The sequence below is a fragment of the Tachypleus tridentatus genome, chromosome 13 (genome assembly GCF_004210375.1).
Source record: "Tachypleus tridentatus isolate NWPU-2018 chromosome 13, ASM421037v1, whole genome shotgun sequence".
Classification (NCBI taxonomy): domain Eukaryota; kingdom Metazoa; phylum Arthropoda; class Merostomata; order Xiphosura; family Limulidae; genus Tachypleus; species Tachypleus tridentatus.
In genome coordinates, this window is record NC_134837.1 from 87056903 (window position 1) to 87074560 (window position 17658).

Sequence of the window (17658 nt, forward strand, 5' to 3'; positions counted from 1 at the left end):
AGAATGGTTTTAGCATTGTTGAACGTATCCATATCTACACCCTATGATACGATACCGTTAACGCTGCACACTATAAAGATCAAATCATATGACCATTCGTACTGACACAGGTTAACTTAATTGGCACTCACTTCAGTCGAATGGATTATAATGGCTACCTCTGCAGTGCTAAAGTTGTCTGCTGATTACTTCGGAAAGAAATTGAGTAGATAAAGTAGCTTCGCGCGATCATTGATTTTAACTTCCGTTCGAGTATGTGAGGGATGTTCTTGACAGATTCGTCACATTTCGTCAAACGACACCAGACATTAAAGGTATTTTGAAAAGAGCTGTGGGCGAGAATATTTCAGAATCTTATTATCATTTTACTTGTGAAATACTGGTGTTCATGATTACTATAGTCTTGTATTAAACTGGTATTCCATAAGCTGTAAACATTTAAAAGTATATATATAACAAATGTTCATTTAAGATCGAAGGCTCAATGACAAACCATTTGTATTTTAGATCATATGGCACAAGCCTGCGAACTTAAACTTCATAATAGTTATTTTTCTTTTAATAAAGGATTCTCACAATCCAACTACACAGATTTCGAAAATAATATTTAGTTTTTTCTATCACAAAAGGATTTAGAACAAACATGGAAGAAAAAACAACAGCTCTTATTTAGATCAAATTGTTATTTCGTTTACTACAATGAATATTTTTATTATACTGCTTATTATGTTTTTGTTCTAGAACGATCGATAAGACTTTCACCTCGAAATTGGTCTAAAGAAATCTGTAGTCAGTGGCTGTTAATATTTTAAGCATAACTTAATATGACCTGATTTCACTAAAAATGATTCATTTGTATAAAAGTACATTTGACGTTTTGTGAAAAATCTATACGTAATGAAGAAGAAATGGGCATCATTTTCAGATTCATAAAGAAATTAATATAGAACATGTAACATCTAAAACAATAAAGACATTACAGGCCTGTGTAATCAGATGCCTGCTTTGCGAGAAAATTAACTGAAGTTTTGATGAACATTCTTCTATAACGTTTTCCTTACTCTATTATAGATATATTATTGCAAATTCAAGTCATTTTTCCAACTGTCTTAAATTTAAATTCATAATAATGTAACAGAAGTTTAGTAACATGTTAAAGTGAGAAGTAATGTACCTATATGCGTACATTTTTTTCTTTAAAATGTATGACACTTTCTCAGTTATTCTACATATTGCATACTAAATTGAATCGGGCCCAGTATGGCCAGGTGGGTTGAGGCGATCGACTCGTAATTTGAGGGTCGCGGGTCGAATTCTCGTCGCACCAAAGATGCTTACCCTTTCAGTCGTGGGAACGTTATAATGTTACAGCCAGTCCCACTATTCGTTGGTAAAAAAATAGCCCAAGAGTTGGCGGTGGGTGGTGATGACTAGCTGTCTTCTTCTAGTCTTACACTGCTAAATTAGGGACGATTTGCGCAGGTAGCCCTCGTTTAGCTTTGCGCGAAATTAAAAAAATGAACAAAATTGAATCGTATTTAGTTGAAGTAATATTACATTCGTTCTGCATGATAGTCATTTATGTATCTGTGCGTCTTTCTTCCAGTTTTTCACTCACATAATATTATTTCTGAAGTATTCCACTTCACATCGTGCAAAATAACTAACAATGTGAGCACACCTTTATTTCAGCTCATAAAGGAATCATGAAAAAGTTTGTCCCTCAACCATAATTTAGGAATAGCAATATTATTTCTAGACGGCGCTGCAGGGTGCACTAGAAAGTCACGTGGTGTAGAGCGGCCATGAACCACACGACGTCGGTCACAAAATATATCGAACGAAGAGAAAAAAGTTGATTTTTTATTGTGTTAACCATGCTATATGTTTTTGTATAGTCAATTTATATGAGCAAGAAACTATTTATAAAATAACCCAAGAAGAAAACCTTTTTTATTTATATTGACCTAATTTATATGTCGTCTGAATTTTTGTTTAACCTGAACAATTAATTTATTGCCATCATGTTTGTTTGTTTTTTTGTTATCCATCTGGTCACCCTATGTATGAAGAAAATTGTTATCAATTTCCATTTAAAATGTCTTAATTATATATGTGGAACAACTGAAGTAATATTATTAGTGTTTTGTTTCTTAGACAATTATGTGTCACCGATTGTGATCAGAAATACAAAACACAAAGTTCGCGCTTGTTATATATATATATATATATATATATATTTTAATTTGACTTAGAGTGTACAATTATTTATTTTAGTGCACAAGATATTATATATTCATGAATAAGACAGTCGTTAAGAGCCCATGCATTAGAAATAAGTGAAGGAATTATAATCAGTAATCGAAAATCCCACAACAAATACAATAGTTTATTTAAAAGTACCACTTATGTATTATTAATTTTTATGCAAAAGAAATTGTAAACCTATGTTTCTTTTTTATCATTACCTGTTAAAACACATAATTTCGTTTTCTTGTTTGTTTCTAATTAAACACAAAGCTACACAATGGGCTATTTGTGCTTTGCCCATCAAAGTATCGAAACCCGGTTTCTAGCATTGTTTCACAGACACACCTTTATGCCAATGGAAAACCTAATTTTATTTTATACGATGATTTGCACTCCTAACAGGGACGTAAGTAGTAGTTAAAGACCTTGCAAAAATAGGCATAAAATTGACTGTGTAAAGAATAACTTTTTTTTTGTTTTAGTTTTCAGTTTGGAACACATTCCTTGTTTATTCCAAGTCCTAGATTTTATTGTTTCACCATTTTTATCTACCGCTCGTTTATACCACAAGCCTCTTTACAGTAACGATATAATATCCAAATCAATTTATAGTAATCATATAATACCAGAAGTTACTTTATTTCTGACAACCTCAAGTCAGTTTTTCATATTTTATCCTATCAAAACCACATTAAAATCACCCTGTACATCCCTAAACCATCTATATAGTAAGTTATACTATCATAAGTTACTTTACAGCCATTTTGTACTTGACCTATGGAATAATTAGATTTTCTCATGCTACGACTCGCTCCATCTCAACTAACCACGTATATTCAAATTTGTGTTTTTATACATCGAGAAAATTATTTTGTTGTAACATGTAAAAAGAAAAGAAAATTCTACCATAATCTAAAATTTCGAATTAATTTAACATTTATCAGACCCCGTAATCCAAGGATCGCGAGTTCGAATCCCGTCACGTCAAACATGCTCGCCCCTTCAGCCGTCGGGGCGTTAAAATGTAATGGCCAAACACACTATTCGTTGGTAAAAGAGTAGCTCAAGAGTTGGCAATGGGTGTTGATGACTAGCTGCCTACCCTCTAGTCTTACACTGTTAAATTAGGGACGGCTAGTGTAGATAGCTCTAATGCAACTTTGCACGAAATTCAAAACGAACTTTTATCAGCTTAGAAGGCATTCCGGACTTCTTATAAAAACTTCCAAAAGCGAAAAGAGTTTTAATGAGTAAATTATAAAATTATCATAGTTCCTTAACTTTATCATTACTTTTTATCTCAGTTATTTGGTCTCAAAGTTCAACTTTTAATTTTTGATTATATCGATGCCCTTAGAAACAAAATTTGCATTGTATGAACATAAATGCTCTGTATTGCTTGAAAATTCTGGAGTTCGATAGGCAATGTAATTTGGTTGTTTTTTTTTAACGCAATGGGCTAATTGCGACTTGTTCTCCCTGTTGTATCGAAACTCGGATTTTAGTATTGTAAGTACATACACTAACTGCTGGTCCATCATGAAGCATGTGAGAATGTGAATATTATCGTATGTATGTTTGAGCGTGTGCACCAACTGACATAAATATGTTGGGTGACGTTTGGTGTGGTTGTTGTTAAGCATACTCTGCCTACCAAGAGTGTCGAAACCCGAATTATAGCGCCACAACCCTACATACTTTACATAATTTATTAGTAGACTACAGTATTATTAGTTCATATTAATACGATTAATTGACTTATAGAAATTATTTAATATCTATGAAAGTACTTTTAAATGTTTGCACACACGACAAAGATGTTTTAGGCGATTCCTTGATTTATAAAGTGATTGTTATCAGAACTTCTTCTCTATAGATCTAGTGTTTTTAAATAATTTGCAGAAAGTTTGTTTCTTTTTTAATTTCGCGCAAAGCTGCTCGAAGGCTATCTGCGCTAACCGTCCCTAATTTAGTAGTGTTAGACTAGAAGGAAGACAACTAGTTATCACCACCCATCGCCAGCTATTGGGCTATCCTTTTACCAACGCATAGGGAGATTGACCACACATTATAACGCCCCCGTGGCTGAAAAGGCGACGTTTGGTGAAGTCAATACCTTCATAAAACGATGTTTTATTACATTTGATGTTGTTGGTTTGATACCAAGAGGTCTGTGAGCTTTTATTATTATCTCTATTACTTAAATGATAGTTGTTGACCTGGATTAGTTTAGAAAATCTTTCGTGGAATGAATTTAATTTACTTTTAATCAATAAAATAATTATTTTAGGGGCCTGATCACATCCTTTTAAAGATTAATGAAATTAACGAAATAAATAGGAATATTTTTGTTCTAAATGCATTGAATACTTAAATGTGTTGAAGGATTAATTAGAATTTATTCTCATTGCAATTAATTATATTACGTATTTATCCAGATACTTAAACAGGTAGGTAAGTAAAATATTAATGGGTAATACAAGTGCTTTTCAAAGCCCATATGTGTCTTAAGTAAGTGTTCTTTCGAATTTTGTTTCTCAGTCAGTGTATTTGTACACATCCGTTTGTTTAAAGTTTAAAGGGAAGGCGTGGTTAGATACATATATAAGCGTGTGTGTGTGTGTGTGTGTGTGTGTGTGTGTATTAAAATTGAAGTGATTTATAGGCCTGTTCTTTATTACCCAAATCATTCCTAAAAAAACAGTTTAAAAAACACATAGATATAAATTAAACAATTCTTTAATTCGACAGAAGTATGCAATGGCGAAACTTCTTCAACGATTCTTTTCCGATATATTCATTAATTGTTTTCTTTCCATTACGTCAGTGGCCAAAACACACATTTTTGGCTCTTAACCAGTTGATTTGGAATAGAAACGTAGATATATTAGCTAATGTATGAAGTTCAAAATAAGGGAAGATATATGATTGTGTTTTTAGAGCCAAGATAATTTGTACATAACTTTTTATTTATTACCAAAATTATATTAAAATCAAGTTTTAGAACAAACTATTACGCCTTTTAAATAGGAATTTACACCAAATAAGGCAAGGATGATGTTTGTAGCGGAAATCTGATATTTTCTTTACGTTATAAAGGACATATTTTATGTGTTAATTACAGTTTAGTTTTATGCAGATGTTATCAAACAGCATAGAAAACTATGCACCATGCGTTACGTACTCTGTGAAAATATTCATCTGCTATTATTTAAAGGAAAAAAACTTTTAGTATGAAAAATATAATTAAGAAATAGTATAAATGAAGAAAGAAATTTAATAACGTACGAAAACTCACACAATTGAACGTGAAATAAAGTTTAGATTATCAGCAGAACCAGAAAAATACGAGATTTGTTAGCTCAAAATTACAAAAATACAAACGCGAAACGGTAAAAAGGAAGTTTTAGTTACGGCTGTGACTATAATAACATGTAGTTACGAGCTAGAAAAAAGTATAAGTTCGTGAATGAACGATGAAACTATTTGAAAGTTAATAAACTGCAAGCGTTATGCTACCTTGAAAAACTAGTAGTTATGTGAAGGAAAGTAACCCGAACATCTACAACATTCAAGCATCCAGTCAGGTGTGGCAGGAGCGCTTCAGCCAATCAGGTCGTCTTGAAATGATCCACGCACCATGTGATGATGTTGAAGGCGAAGACCTGATAGTTCATGTCTGACAAATAGGAGAGAAGGGTTACCAGTTTGTCGTTTTCTTAAGGAAATATGACTAAGAACTAGGCCCGAGAAAAGCCTTGAAAATGAGGTCCATGTGTTCTGTGCCGTTCAAAATCTCCTAATTATAACCCTAAACTTAAACTACCTATGCCAAGTCGAATTGCTGAAGGGCCGTTTGGGCCGGTTCCATCTTATCGTACCCGCGGGTCCTATCAAAACTACCAACTCGTCAGGCATCAACCGAGTCTGAAACAGGAATTTCGATCAAGACAGTAAGGACTTTTCATTCGGTAGCCTTGACACTTTATGTGAAGTTATTGTGTAGTATTCAGATTTTAAGATCTGGCTTAACTTTTATGCGTTTACTCATTAAAGTTTAAATTTTAATCATTTGTATGTCAGCAATTATTAGGAAAATATAATACTTTAATGATAATTCACACAATGCATATTCATGTGTTACATTTTTCTGATAAGTGCGTGTGGGTTCTTACAGCAAAGCCATACCGCGCTACCTGCTGAGTTCACCGAGAGGAATCGAAACGCTGATTTTAGCGTTGTAAATCCGAGAACTTACCGCTGTACCAGCGCAGGACCTTAATAATTGCTGCCATACAAATAGTTAAAGGTGATAAGTATATTATCCAGGAGGTTGTTATAAACATAAATAATTCAAGACGAATTATAATACGTTCAATACTTTTTAAGTTGGCTAATTAATAATAGCCTTACATTTGGAAAAATATGGTTTATACAAAATCAGTAATACAATATAAAATAAAATTATCTTCTTAAAGTGAAATTATGAATTCGATTTAGGTAGTGAAGCAAAGGTAAACTTAATTAGCTTTCTGCCACCACGGGTTTCGAAACCCAATTTTTAGTGTTGTAAGTTCGCAGACATACGATTGTTTCACTGGGAGGTCTGACAATAAATACTATTACTTGCAGTTCTTAATTCGTTATGGTATTTTTCGCGACTTCGGTATACTTCTGGTTCAGTCTTCGAAGGAAATACTTGGCAAGAAATACAATAGTTATTTCTGGCATTTAGAATTAATGGTCTTTTTTTTTTTAAATTACCTCTTAATAGATTTTCGAGCTTCCAGAAGACTTTATATTAATTCGTATTTCAAAGAGATAGGTCACAGAGCAATAGGTTCTCACCACGTTGCAGTACCTGAACGTTTTAGGTTAAGAAATTGAATACATACATATTTTGGTCACGTATGTTGTATTAATAGTATAGAGGAATGTAATTTCAAGATATTAAAATACGTGTCTGTCATTAGCTTGAACTTTAAGAAGTAGTAGAATTAAGAATGGTGCAATCAAGTAAGGATACAACAACATATATATAACTACATGTTTTTGTTATTGTTTTTAAACAACTGAAGGTAAAGCAAGAATGAAAATCATATATTTAGCTTGCTATCCTTTAAGGTAATTTAATAAAGTTCAACTTTGTTTTCTTTTTTCCTAACAGACTTAGATCAGTCAACTGTAAGGAAACCCTGTAATATAAGATGTATGTTTCACAATGACAAATATGTACACAAAACACGATACGTTTTGTGTATTATAAAAAGTAACAAAATATTTTGTCTCCAATGTCCAGATGTTTCTGCCGCCATGTAAAATTTTCAGATTTCAGAGCAGGCGATCCAAGCATTATTTGTGAATATAATTATTTAAAAATTAGAGACTAAATTCACAATCTTCAATCTCGTAAGAGTTCAGAGATCCACGTAGCAAACTTTAAACAAAATTATATTTGTGTGTCACTATTCAAAAACTAAATAAGAACCTGAGTGGCAGGTGTAATGTTAAGGCCTTACAATAATTTATAGTTAAGTTAAACATGTATTATATATTTCACCGTTTGTTTATGAGCTTATAAGTTAAGTATCCTACGATATATAAAAATATTCAATATGACAAAATATTTTCTCGCAAAACAACGTCACTGATGAGGTTAGTTATGAACAGAAATTCTGTTACAATTTTTACTCTAGTTGGAACGATAATTCGAATTTCTCTTTGATATTGAATTGTACTCACATTTAGTTTAAGCTTTTGATCAGATAAAATATGGTATACGTCTTTGCTATAGCTACAATTAATAATTTATAGATTTCAAAGTTTAACCTGAAATTAAACTACCGATAATATCACAAGTACAAGTAATTTATTTAGAATGTTCAATATATCGCGTTTTAGAAGGGAGTATTATTACCTTCAAGTAAATGGCTGTCTGAAATAGTTGTTCCCTACGGTTATAAAGACTAGCCTCATTCGTTTTAATCTGTTTAGCAGAGATGGTTTTATGGTCAAGCAAACATTTTTTTAAAAATTTAAAACATTAAGAATCGTTATTAGATATAAAAAGTAAAACATTTTCTTCTTTTAATTCTTCACTTTTTTTTCCGACTGCTAAGCGCTAAGCACGAGAGCTTGTAACGCTAAAATTATGAGTTTAATCCTTGCAGTGGGCATAGCACAATTAGCTGCTGTGCAACTTTTTGCTTACGACGAAAAACAAATTTTGCTGAATTTGAAATACAAGTATACTGTCTCGTGGTAACCAGCTAGAGTTTTATATAAAACAGTATACAGTCTCGTGGTAACCAGCTAGAGTTTTATCTAAAACAAAACAAAACGATGCACGTGTTTGAAAATCGAAGAAGGAAGGATTTGTTAAAATCGTATTGAAAAAAAGTAAATTCCCGTTTCCATTGTTAAAAAACCGATTCGTAAAAAGAAAAGAACTGTAAGTTTGTTTTAATAACTAATAACTAGCTTTGGAAACATCGGTATGTTGCTTCCAGGCTGCTTCCGTGCACTTGTCACACTCTACTGAAGTGTGGAAAATACTATACCTTTAATTTACACATACACACGTAACAGAGGGCTTCTCATCTGAGTACTACGACAACGGAAATCAGGAAATATCTAACTTTCAAATAATGTCATCTAATAGCCTTGGACAATAACGGAGAAAATAGAAATTTTCCAGCCATATTAAGTGTCTTATGTAACTGCCTAGACACCATGTCCATACCGATCAGTAAAAACATTTGGCGTCGTTGGCCGTTTTTATTGCCATTAAAGTATTCGTGCTTGACTCTGTACACTTCGTGGTATGGAAAAAGAAATAAACTGCAAGGCATTATTTTATATTTTTCGACTGAATTTTTTTCCTCGTGAAATATTTATTAAAAGGGGCACTTTAAACAGTTTTTTTTCTGTGACTTATGTATCTATATTTACATTACAGGGAAGCTAGAAAAATATTACTCGCTTGCTGTATATCAAAAAAGCAAAATGTACGCCGTGACCTTAAACTTCAGGTTTGAGGTTTGAGTGCCGCTGACTTCAAGGCTAAAACTCGTGCCAAGTTTACAGCCAACCACATAAGCAAAACCTCACGACGATTACCCATAAAACCTTACCTGCCTCTCAGAAGGAAGTTACGTTACTTTGAATTTCCCCATTAGCTCAATTCCTCTTTTATTTTTGAAAAACATGAGAGAAAGATAAGTTGAGGGTATGAAAATATCTCGTTTTATTTTATTTTTTGCGAACCACAATACGCTAAATAAAACAGAGATATAAATAAATCTAAAACGGCTACAAACTATGATAAAACCGTATTATTCAATTGAACATTAACAAATTAGTTGACTTTTTTAACATGTTGTTTATGCGAAATACCTTGAAGGGTAATGAGAGGGAATAATAAAGTTTCTTAGATAAGCTAACCAGAGCAGTCTTCCGTGACGACTTAATGGCTAATTAAATAAAAACAAAATGAAATGCAAAAGAACGAAGAAAATTCCAAGCTGTTGTTGAGACTACAGAGTAGCTTACAAAGACTATTACATAATTAACCGTCCTCTTGAGTATTCCTGCTAAAATTGTGGCACGCTGTTTAAATTAGAATTTGTTAGAATAATAATAAAAAAACAACTACAGCATACAATTGTTTTAGCACAAACGATTTCTGTTTCAATTATTATTCAGTATAATTACGTAATACAAAACGTTTCGAGAAATTTACTTAATAAACTTCGAATATCATGCACTGATGCAGTGAAGATAGGATAAATTACCACTAAAATAAAGGAAACGAGTTAAGTTATATCTTATTACTTTCTCAATCAAAAGAAGCACAATTAAACAAAATTAAAGCCTTTTATCTCAGTCAATACTGACCTTAGTCAGCATGTACTTTTATAAATAAGATATACCCTGAAGATTGTCATTGTGTAATTTCACAGAACTTTTCATAAACATGGAGAATCAACATCTGCGAAACATTATCCTGTCAGTGAGTCTTAGGGCTCTCAAACAGTCAATGGTTAACCAAAGCAAGATTAAAGTTAAAATGATGAATGGTATAGAAAAACGTGTATGTCCTTGTAACCCATTATAAGGCGTTTCTTTTTCAATTTCAGTACAATCGAAAAACCTGTAACAGTATCCTGTATAGTTTTGTTGGTAGGACACCTCCAGTGTGTCTTATTACCATCCACGTTAGCGTAGTAACTTCAACTTAATATTATCCTGCATTGTCACCTTTAGTTTCTTTCCAGACATCAAGTAGTGGTCAGTGACTGATTGTCTCGTGCGCTTCAATAAACTTGCTAGGTAAATAATACTTTCACAATGCCCCTCGCAGGTTCAAATCCCCGTAACCCTAAACATGCTCGCCCTTTCAGCCGTGGAGGCATTATAATGTGACGATCAATCTCACTATTTATCGGTAAAAGAGTAGCTAGCCTAAGAGTTGGCGGTGGGTGGTGATGACTAGCTGCCTTCCCTCTAGTCTTACACTGCTAAATTAGAAACAACTAGTGCAGATAGCCCTAGCGTAGCTTTGCACGAAATTCAAAACAAACCACAACAACACCCCATTTTTGTTTCGGCAGAATTAGTTGAAAATGTTTGATTTTGAAAACAAAACAAAACAACAATAAACAAACTAGATTTAACCTTTATTTTTCCGCTAGAAATTGTTGTTGAAAATATTGGCAAGTCTTTCAGACACTACGGTACTGTTAAAACTATCAAGTAATTAAACGAAACACTATTGACAATTGTCCTTTGGATATTTGTAGTATTATTGGGTGTATACTTGTTAAAAGATTTTATTTCAAGTACACATATTTCTGTAAACAAAGAGCTACTATTCTTGTTTTCTTGAAGGTACAAATATGGTGGTGTAACTCCTGCTCATGGGCGTAACTATTTATGTTACTGGTTGGGCCATGTCCATTCTCTCAAAGCTCTTTGGGGAACCCATAACAGTTAAAAACAGTGGTTAAGACCTCCATTTAATTTTACTCTTCAGGTCCCGTAAGGTCTATTTGCGCCAATGACTCCGGCTATTGCCACAAATTGCTTATGTTTGTAAAAGAATGATTACCAATTAAATTTATCTTGAAACAAGTACACCATATGCTATGTAATTATAAACGAATACTTTTGCCTACCTATAGTATTCAGTATTTTCAACTCGAGCCGTACATTGTGCAGTGAGTGCACTTTGTTTATATTTATTTTAGAATTTTCTTACAAAGTTATACAAGAGATATCTGAGCATAGCTGTACCTTATTTTAATTTGGTAGCTAGAAGGAAGGCTATCGGTCAACAGTTCCCACCTTCAACCCTTGGGATACTTTCTTCTGACTGAACAGAGGCTCTTCACTGACATCATAAGCGTCCTTGTAACCATGATACGACGCCATCTTGAATGACCAGTGATCTTTCAATATGGCGGATAGAACGAAACAAGCGTTTAAAGCGTCAGCAAACAATCGCCTCCCAACACGTTAGGTATGAAACAAAGGGCAAATATTTGATAAAATTACCTTTAATTGACGAACCGACACATAAGACATTTATAAAAGCAAATGGAGTCAAGATGTAAAATTAACACTAGATATAACAACCATAGACAACATGATTTATCTGACTTACATACTGCAAACCCTTCCCACCCTAGGAGAGATGAGAGCTTACAAAAATACAAGGGCCCACAGTGAGTCGGTTAAAATAATTGGGTTTCGAGATGTTTTAAGTACAGTAATTAAGGATCATTTGTGTTAATACATGCTCATTTGAAAAGAAAAAATGAATAAACAAAGACGTACAAATTTTTTCTCGATAAGAACAATGGTAATGTTATCAAATTATGGTATTTTTTTGTAAAAAAACTAGCCTTATTTAAGTATAAAATTCATAAGCCTGACGAGATTTAAAATGTTTTTATACATCTTAGATTTTAAACTAGCAATGGGAAATTTTTTTTAATGTGAAGAAATCTAGAATTAACATGATTTTTCTCCCAAAATCTAGAACCATGTGGTTTCTAATTTTTCGCTAGATTTTGGCAATTAAATCATAACTTTTAAAAATGTGAATATTGTATTCAAATAAAATAATATCTTGCATTATCTGATTATTATAATTGAAAAAATAAAGCAAACAGTAATTGAAAATTGTTCAAAACAGTCTTTAGTGTAGGCGTAGCTATTCTTTCTAATATCAGCATGGTCGTCAAACTAGGGGTGCGTCGTATTATCTTTATACCAATGAAGGTCCCTGTGGTATTAAAAGTTTTGAGTAAATTTAAAACATACATCCAACTCTGTCATTGATTACGGTAGTACTTAATAGTAGGTATCGTACTGGAACAAAATGGTGGCCATAATAATCGCTCACTTAAAATCACGTTTAAAAATGTCTGAATATTAACCATGACTACTTCACAATACTGGATGAGCAAACCTAAAGCTTATTGTACTCATAAAGCCGCCTAAATTGCTAAATACGTGTTTATTTCAACAAAATGTTATCTAAGTAAGTACATAAGTGAATTTTCAAGACAAGCATAGAGGAAAAAAGTTACCAACGTTGTCACTCAAATTTTTTCACAGAAGTCTTCCGTCTGGGGTCGCAATGATTCCTTTTTTGTACCATAAAGGATAACAGTATGTACAAATATATATATATATATATATAATTTAAAAAAAAATTATAAATAACTCAGTTTTTGTAGTTTTTGACTTTCTTATTTTAAAACATTTTGTAGTATTAAAACTTTCCATATTACCATAGATAGCTGGGTTACATTTATATCAGTCTCTACTTATCTTTATAAAATTTAACATTTTTTTATTATACTTGTCTAATAAAAAAATATCCCGTTAACAAGAAACATTTGATTTAGTAGAAACTACAAAATATGATTGATGAACGAGCCCCATCCACAATAAACTTCGATGTTAAAAATGAACTAAAATATGTTGATAGTAGCCAAATCTAGTACTTCAAGGGATCCTTTAATCACAGAGTATTTAAGTATTTATATATCATCAGAATGGGTCCTGACTGTAATCAGAATGACCTCTAATTATTGTCAGAAGGGTCTCTATACATTGAGTGGTAGAATCCAAACAAAGTCAATTAATATAGATAAATAATAATAAAAGCAGTATCGTAGCCACAATGAGACACACGCCTCGTAATTTTTTGGCAAAGGGCGCCTTTGTGTCCCATGATATTAAATCTACAAAGGGTCCGCTTGATAGTAAATAGACAAGAGGGGCCTCTTGATTAGAAATCGACAATAAGGTTCCTTGATAGTAAATGAACGAAAAAAATCCCTAGAGGTATCACAATAAATATTTAATAAATTTAGTGTACTTACGTACTTGTTTAATTTGTGTATATCATGAGCCATTCTCACGAGATTGATATAATTTACTGATTCCTGCGTTCCTATAGAATAGACATTGTATAAAAGTCACAGCTACTGTTGCAATTACACCAATTTTTCTACTCACGAAAACCCTTATTTACTTTTCATTAGTCATTTTGCAACACCTCATTGTTTCTGAGTGTAAGTCGTTGCGATTTTTGCATAATTATTTTGTCCTTAAATAGATTGCGTCATGCCACTTTAAACAGTGACCAACATTATGAGCATTAGTATAATCCGATTTTATTAGCACCATTTTCGCCTTATATTTATGTTTTATTCTTTTTTTCTAATAATCTTAACACGTATACTTTTCTCTTCTATATTCGAATTATGGGGCCCTATAGTTAATTAAACGAAATAACGGGCCCCTTTGAGAAAGTCACACCCATCATTTCAAAATCCTTTGTGTGGTTTGTCTGTTTTTGAAATTCGCGCAATGCTACACGAAGGCTATCTGCGCTAGCCGTCCCTAATTTAGTAGAGTAACTCTAGAGGGAAGGCAACTAGTCATCACCACTCACCGTCAACTCTTAGGCTTTTCTTATACTAACAATTAGTGGAACTGACCGTCACATTATAGTGCCCCTACAGCTGAAAGGGCGAGCATGTTTGGTATGACGGGGATTCGAGCCCGCGACCGTCGAATTACGAGTCGAGTTCTTTAACCACTGGGCCATGCCAGGCCCCCTTCGTGTGGACCAGATTAGTTTCATTGATTTGTAGGTATGTTCCTTGTTGACATTTTGATAATTGTCTAGTTTTCTGCCTTTGAGTCTTTATCATTTTAGGCTAGCGGAAAAAATGAGTTTCTGTATCCCTGCCACCTCGTTTTGAATAGTTCAGCACCTTACAATAATTAGACATTATAAAGTTGCTGTTAAATTAATACAGTCTTCTTAATTCTAATTTTTATGGATGTATGGCTAAGAGCTGTGGCCTGTCATTCAAGATGGTGGACAGAAAACTGGTGATGCCAAGAGTAAACCTTTAATAGTGGGATTTAACCTTCATTCCTCTAGCGCAACCATGATTCTGAAGTATGAAGCACGTTTTTGAGTAATGTAATGTAAACCACGACCCCTGGGATTCAAAGTTAAATCCAAATATTCGCTTAGAAAATCCCAAAATATTGTGGTTGATGCTTAAAACTAACTACTTCCGTTGTATTAGTTTGAAAAAAATAGTTTATGCAGTTAGATGTTGTATTATTATGCGCGCATATTTGAAATAAACGAACAAATAACAAAGAAAGAGATGGATAATATATGGTTAATTTATGTTAATGCACGTTGTGTTTTGAAAGACTTCTAAAGGCATGATATGTTTCTCATCCATGTTGTTTAAAGAGATCTGCTTCGCTACAAGCGCTTTTTGATTTCGAAATTATATTAACATTTTTGAGAGACTGATGCAAAGTAAATAAGTAAACAGCAGTTCAAACGATCCACTGTGTTAAAAACCGAAATATTCAGCCTACCATTTCCTTTTTTTTTTGTCAGTTTGATCTTTAACTAAGCAAATTGCTCATAAATCGATATTAAGATCCATATCTGTTTGATTAACTAAAACACACGTTCTGTGACCTTAGAAAAAACCTGTGCAAAATATTTCAAATTATTCCACCCATATTTACCTCACACTAGCGCCATTTTACACAGTATTATCCTCACACTTACTTTCCATTTCAGTTATTCCCAGTTTTCAGGGGTATCGCGCTTCTTACGTATTTGTTTTTGAAAAGTTTATTCGTATTCCGCATGTTAAAGAATGAAGTTTTTTTACATGCATTTCTATGTAGACGTGATGTCAATTAGCTCGACAAAAAAAAAAATTTTAGACGAAATAACTATTTTATATTAAAGTAATTGAGGGTCCGGGTGCATAACTTTAAATGTCTCACTTAGATTGTAATACACAACAGATATTCTGAAGTAAAGAGGTCAGAATCCTCAAGAGTGTTTTATGCATATATATAAAATCATATATCTTATGGCCTTATGCTCATTTGAGATGCGAGAATTGTTTTGATAAAGTACAGAAAATGGGTGTTGCCAAAACATAAAGTTGTCGAACATTCATACTCCTAAAAAAATCCATGTAGGACGAATAAAAATCTGTTAAATGATTATAACTTACAACTCTTTGTGTATGTTTGTGTGTGTGCGTGTAAGAGAGAGAGTATTGTATTAGAAAATATTTAATTTGTAAAATATATACATTTCTCGATAAACATCACTTAATAAACTGCAACCATGCCACTTTTTTCTGTCTTAAAATGAAAAATATTATTCAAAGTGTAACATATAATTAGGATTCTGGATAGACTGGATGTGCTTAATTAATTTAATTATCACAAACCAGATTAATACACGTGTTAATTAGATGTTAAACTTATGATTGTAGTAAATATTTTGATAAAATCGTTCATTTTTTAAGTTTACTTGTGTATTACATTGTATATATAATATAAGATGGGTCAGATGGTTAAGGTGTTCGACATGTAATCTGAGGGTGGCGAGTTTGAATCCCCGTCGCACGAAACATGCTTGCCCTTTCAACCGTGGGGGTCGATATAATGTGGCGGTAAATCCCACTATTTGTTGGTAAAAGAGTAGCCCAAGTGTTGGCGGTGGGTGGTGATGACTAGTTTCCTTTCCTCTAGTCTTACACTGCCAAATTAGGGACGGCTAGCGCAGATAGCTCTCGGGTAACTTTGCGCGAAATTAAAAAAAAAAAAAAAACACCTTTGTATTTCTAGCCGAACTAAAAACCCTCGAAAATGATCAAGTATTGTAGACTGATAAGTATTTACCCTCCACCACATCAGACGCTTATCATAATTCAATAAGAAAATAGCTTGTACTTTACGTAAATAATGGTACTTAGGCATTTCTAAAGCTCGCAAAATTAATAAACAAATGCAGATAATTAATTTCTTTACAATCAAATGTGTTGAAGAGTTGTTTCAGTATGTTTGTATAGACATTCTCTGTTATAATAAAGGTTTCCTTTTATTGAACCCAAAGTCAAAAAGTATTGTGAATCTTACTTATATTTAAGAGTTTTGACATTTTGTTCGACTTTGCTCTGTGGTATGTGACCAGTAAAAATCTCAAACTCACTAGATAGCGTCATTATTAGTCACATCTTGTTTGATTTTGGTTGTTCTTCTTCATAAAACTACACAATGGGCTATCTATGTTCTACCCATCAAAACCCAATTTTTAGGAGGGCATCTTCGTTGAATTATACTTACTTATGTAACTTTTTGTAAACATTTTGACATCTCTCGGTATACTCCATGACAATAAAACCAAACAGTAATTATGTTTCAAAGCTCTACATGTTAATATCTTACTTTCCCTGAAAGAAAAATCACTGACTGTAGTTCGTTTGAAGTGTATATCTAAGACAGCAGTTTCCAAATTTTCTCAGCTACAGCCCGGAACATTCCACATCCTTAGCGAGGCCCCCTACCCAATGGATCTAGCGATACCTGGAACAGTGTTGTGTATGTTGTATATTTGCTACGGCTTTATACTGAAACTTTGCTCCGGCCTCCAGTTTGGGAACTTTAGTTCAAATGATATCCACGGGGTAGTGCCACTGTTCGTTTAATGGTTGCACGTGTTAATGTAAGTAGAAGATGTTGAAATAATTCTATGATAGCTACAATGAAAACTCTTAGTATTATAATGAATTTTTTCTTTAATTTCTCAATATTATGCAAAACAAAACAAAACAAAAATTTCATGACGACACGATATAAGCTTAGAGAAAAGTCGTATTTTTCATCATTTTAGTTTAATCCTTAAATCAAACGTCTGACTTTTCATTTGATCGAGTAACATCTAAAAACAAGTAGTATATTTTAAGATTTTTAAAATTTCAGCTACTCACACAAGGTTTCGTTCCCATTTTCACCAGAAACGTTTGTTGGTTTGTGTTTTCTTATAGT

At 32.9% G+C, this 17658-nt stretch overlaps 1 protein-coding gene across 4 annotated transcripts in view; it reads left to right on the forward strand.

Moving 5' to 3' along the window:
• Positions 1 to 17658, forward strand: part of LOC143240804 (uncharacterized) — a 194159-nt gene that overhangs the window by 31206 nt on the left and 145295 nt on the right. Inside the window, exon 1 of one of the 4 annotated variants that reach the window (XM_076483899.1) lies at positions 5936 to 6203. The exons of the other annotated variants lie outside the window; for them this stretch is intronic. Coding sequence (XP_076340014.1) covers positions 6079 to 6203 — 125 coding nt within the window. The 5' untranslated portion in view covers positions 5936 to 6078. Of the gene's footprint in view, positions 1 to 5935; positions 6204 to 17658 lie in introns of those variants that run through there. 4 annotated transcript variants of the gene reach the window in all.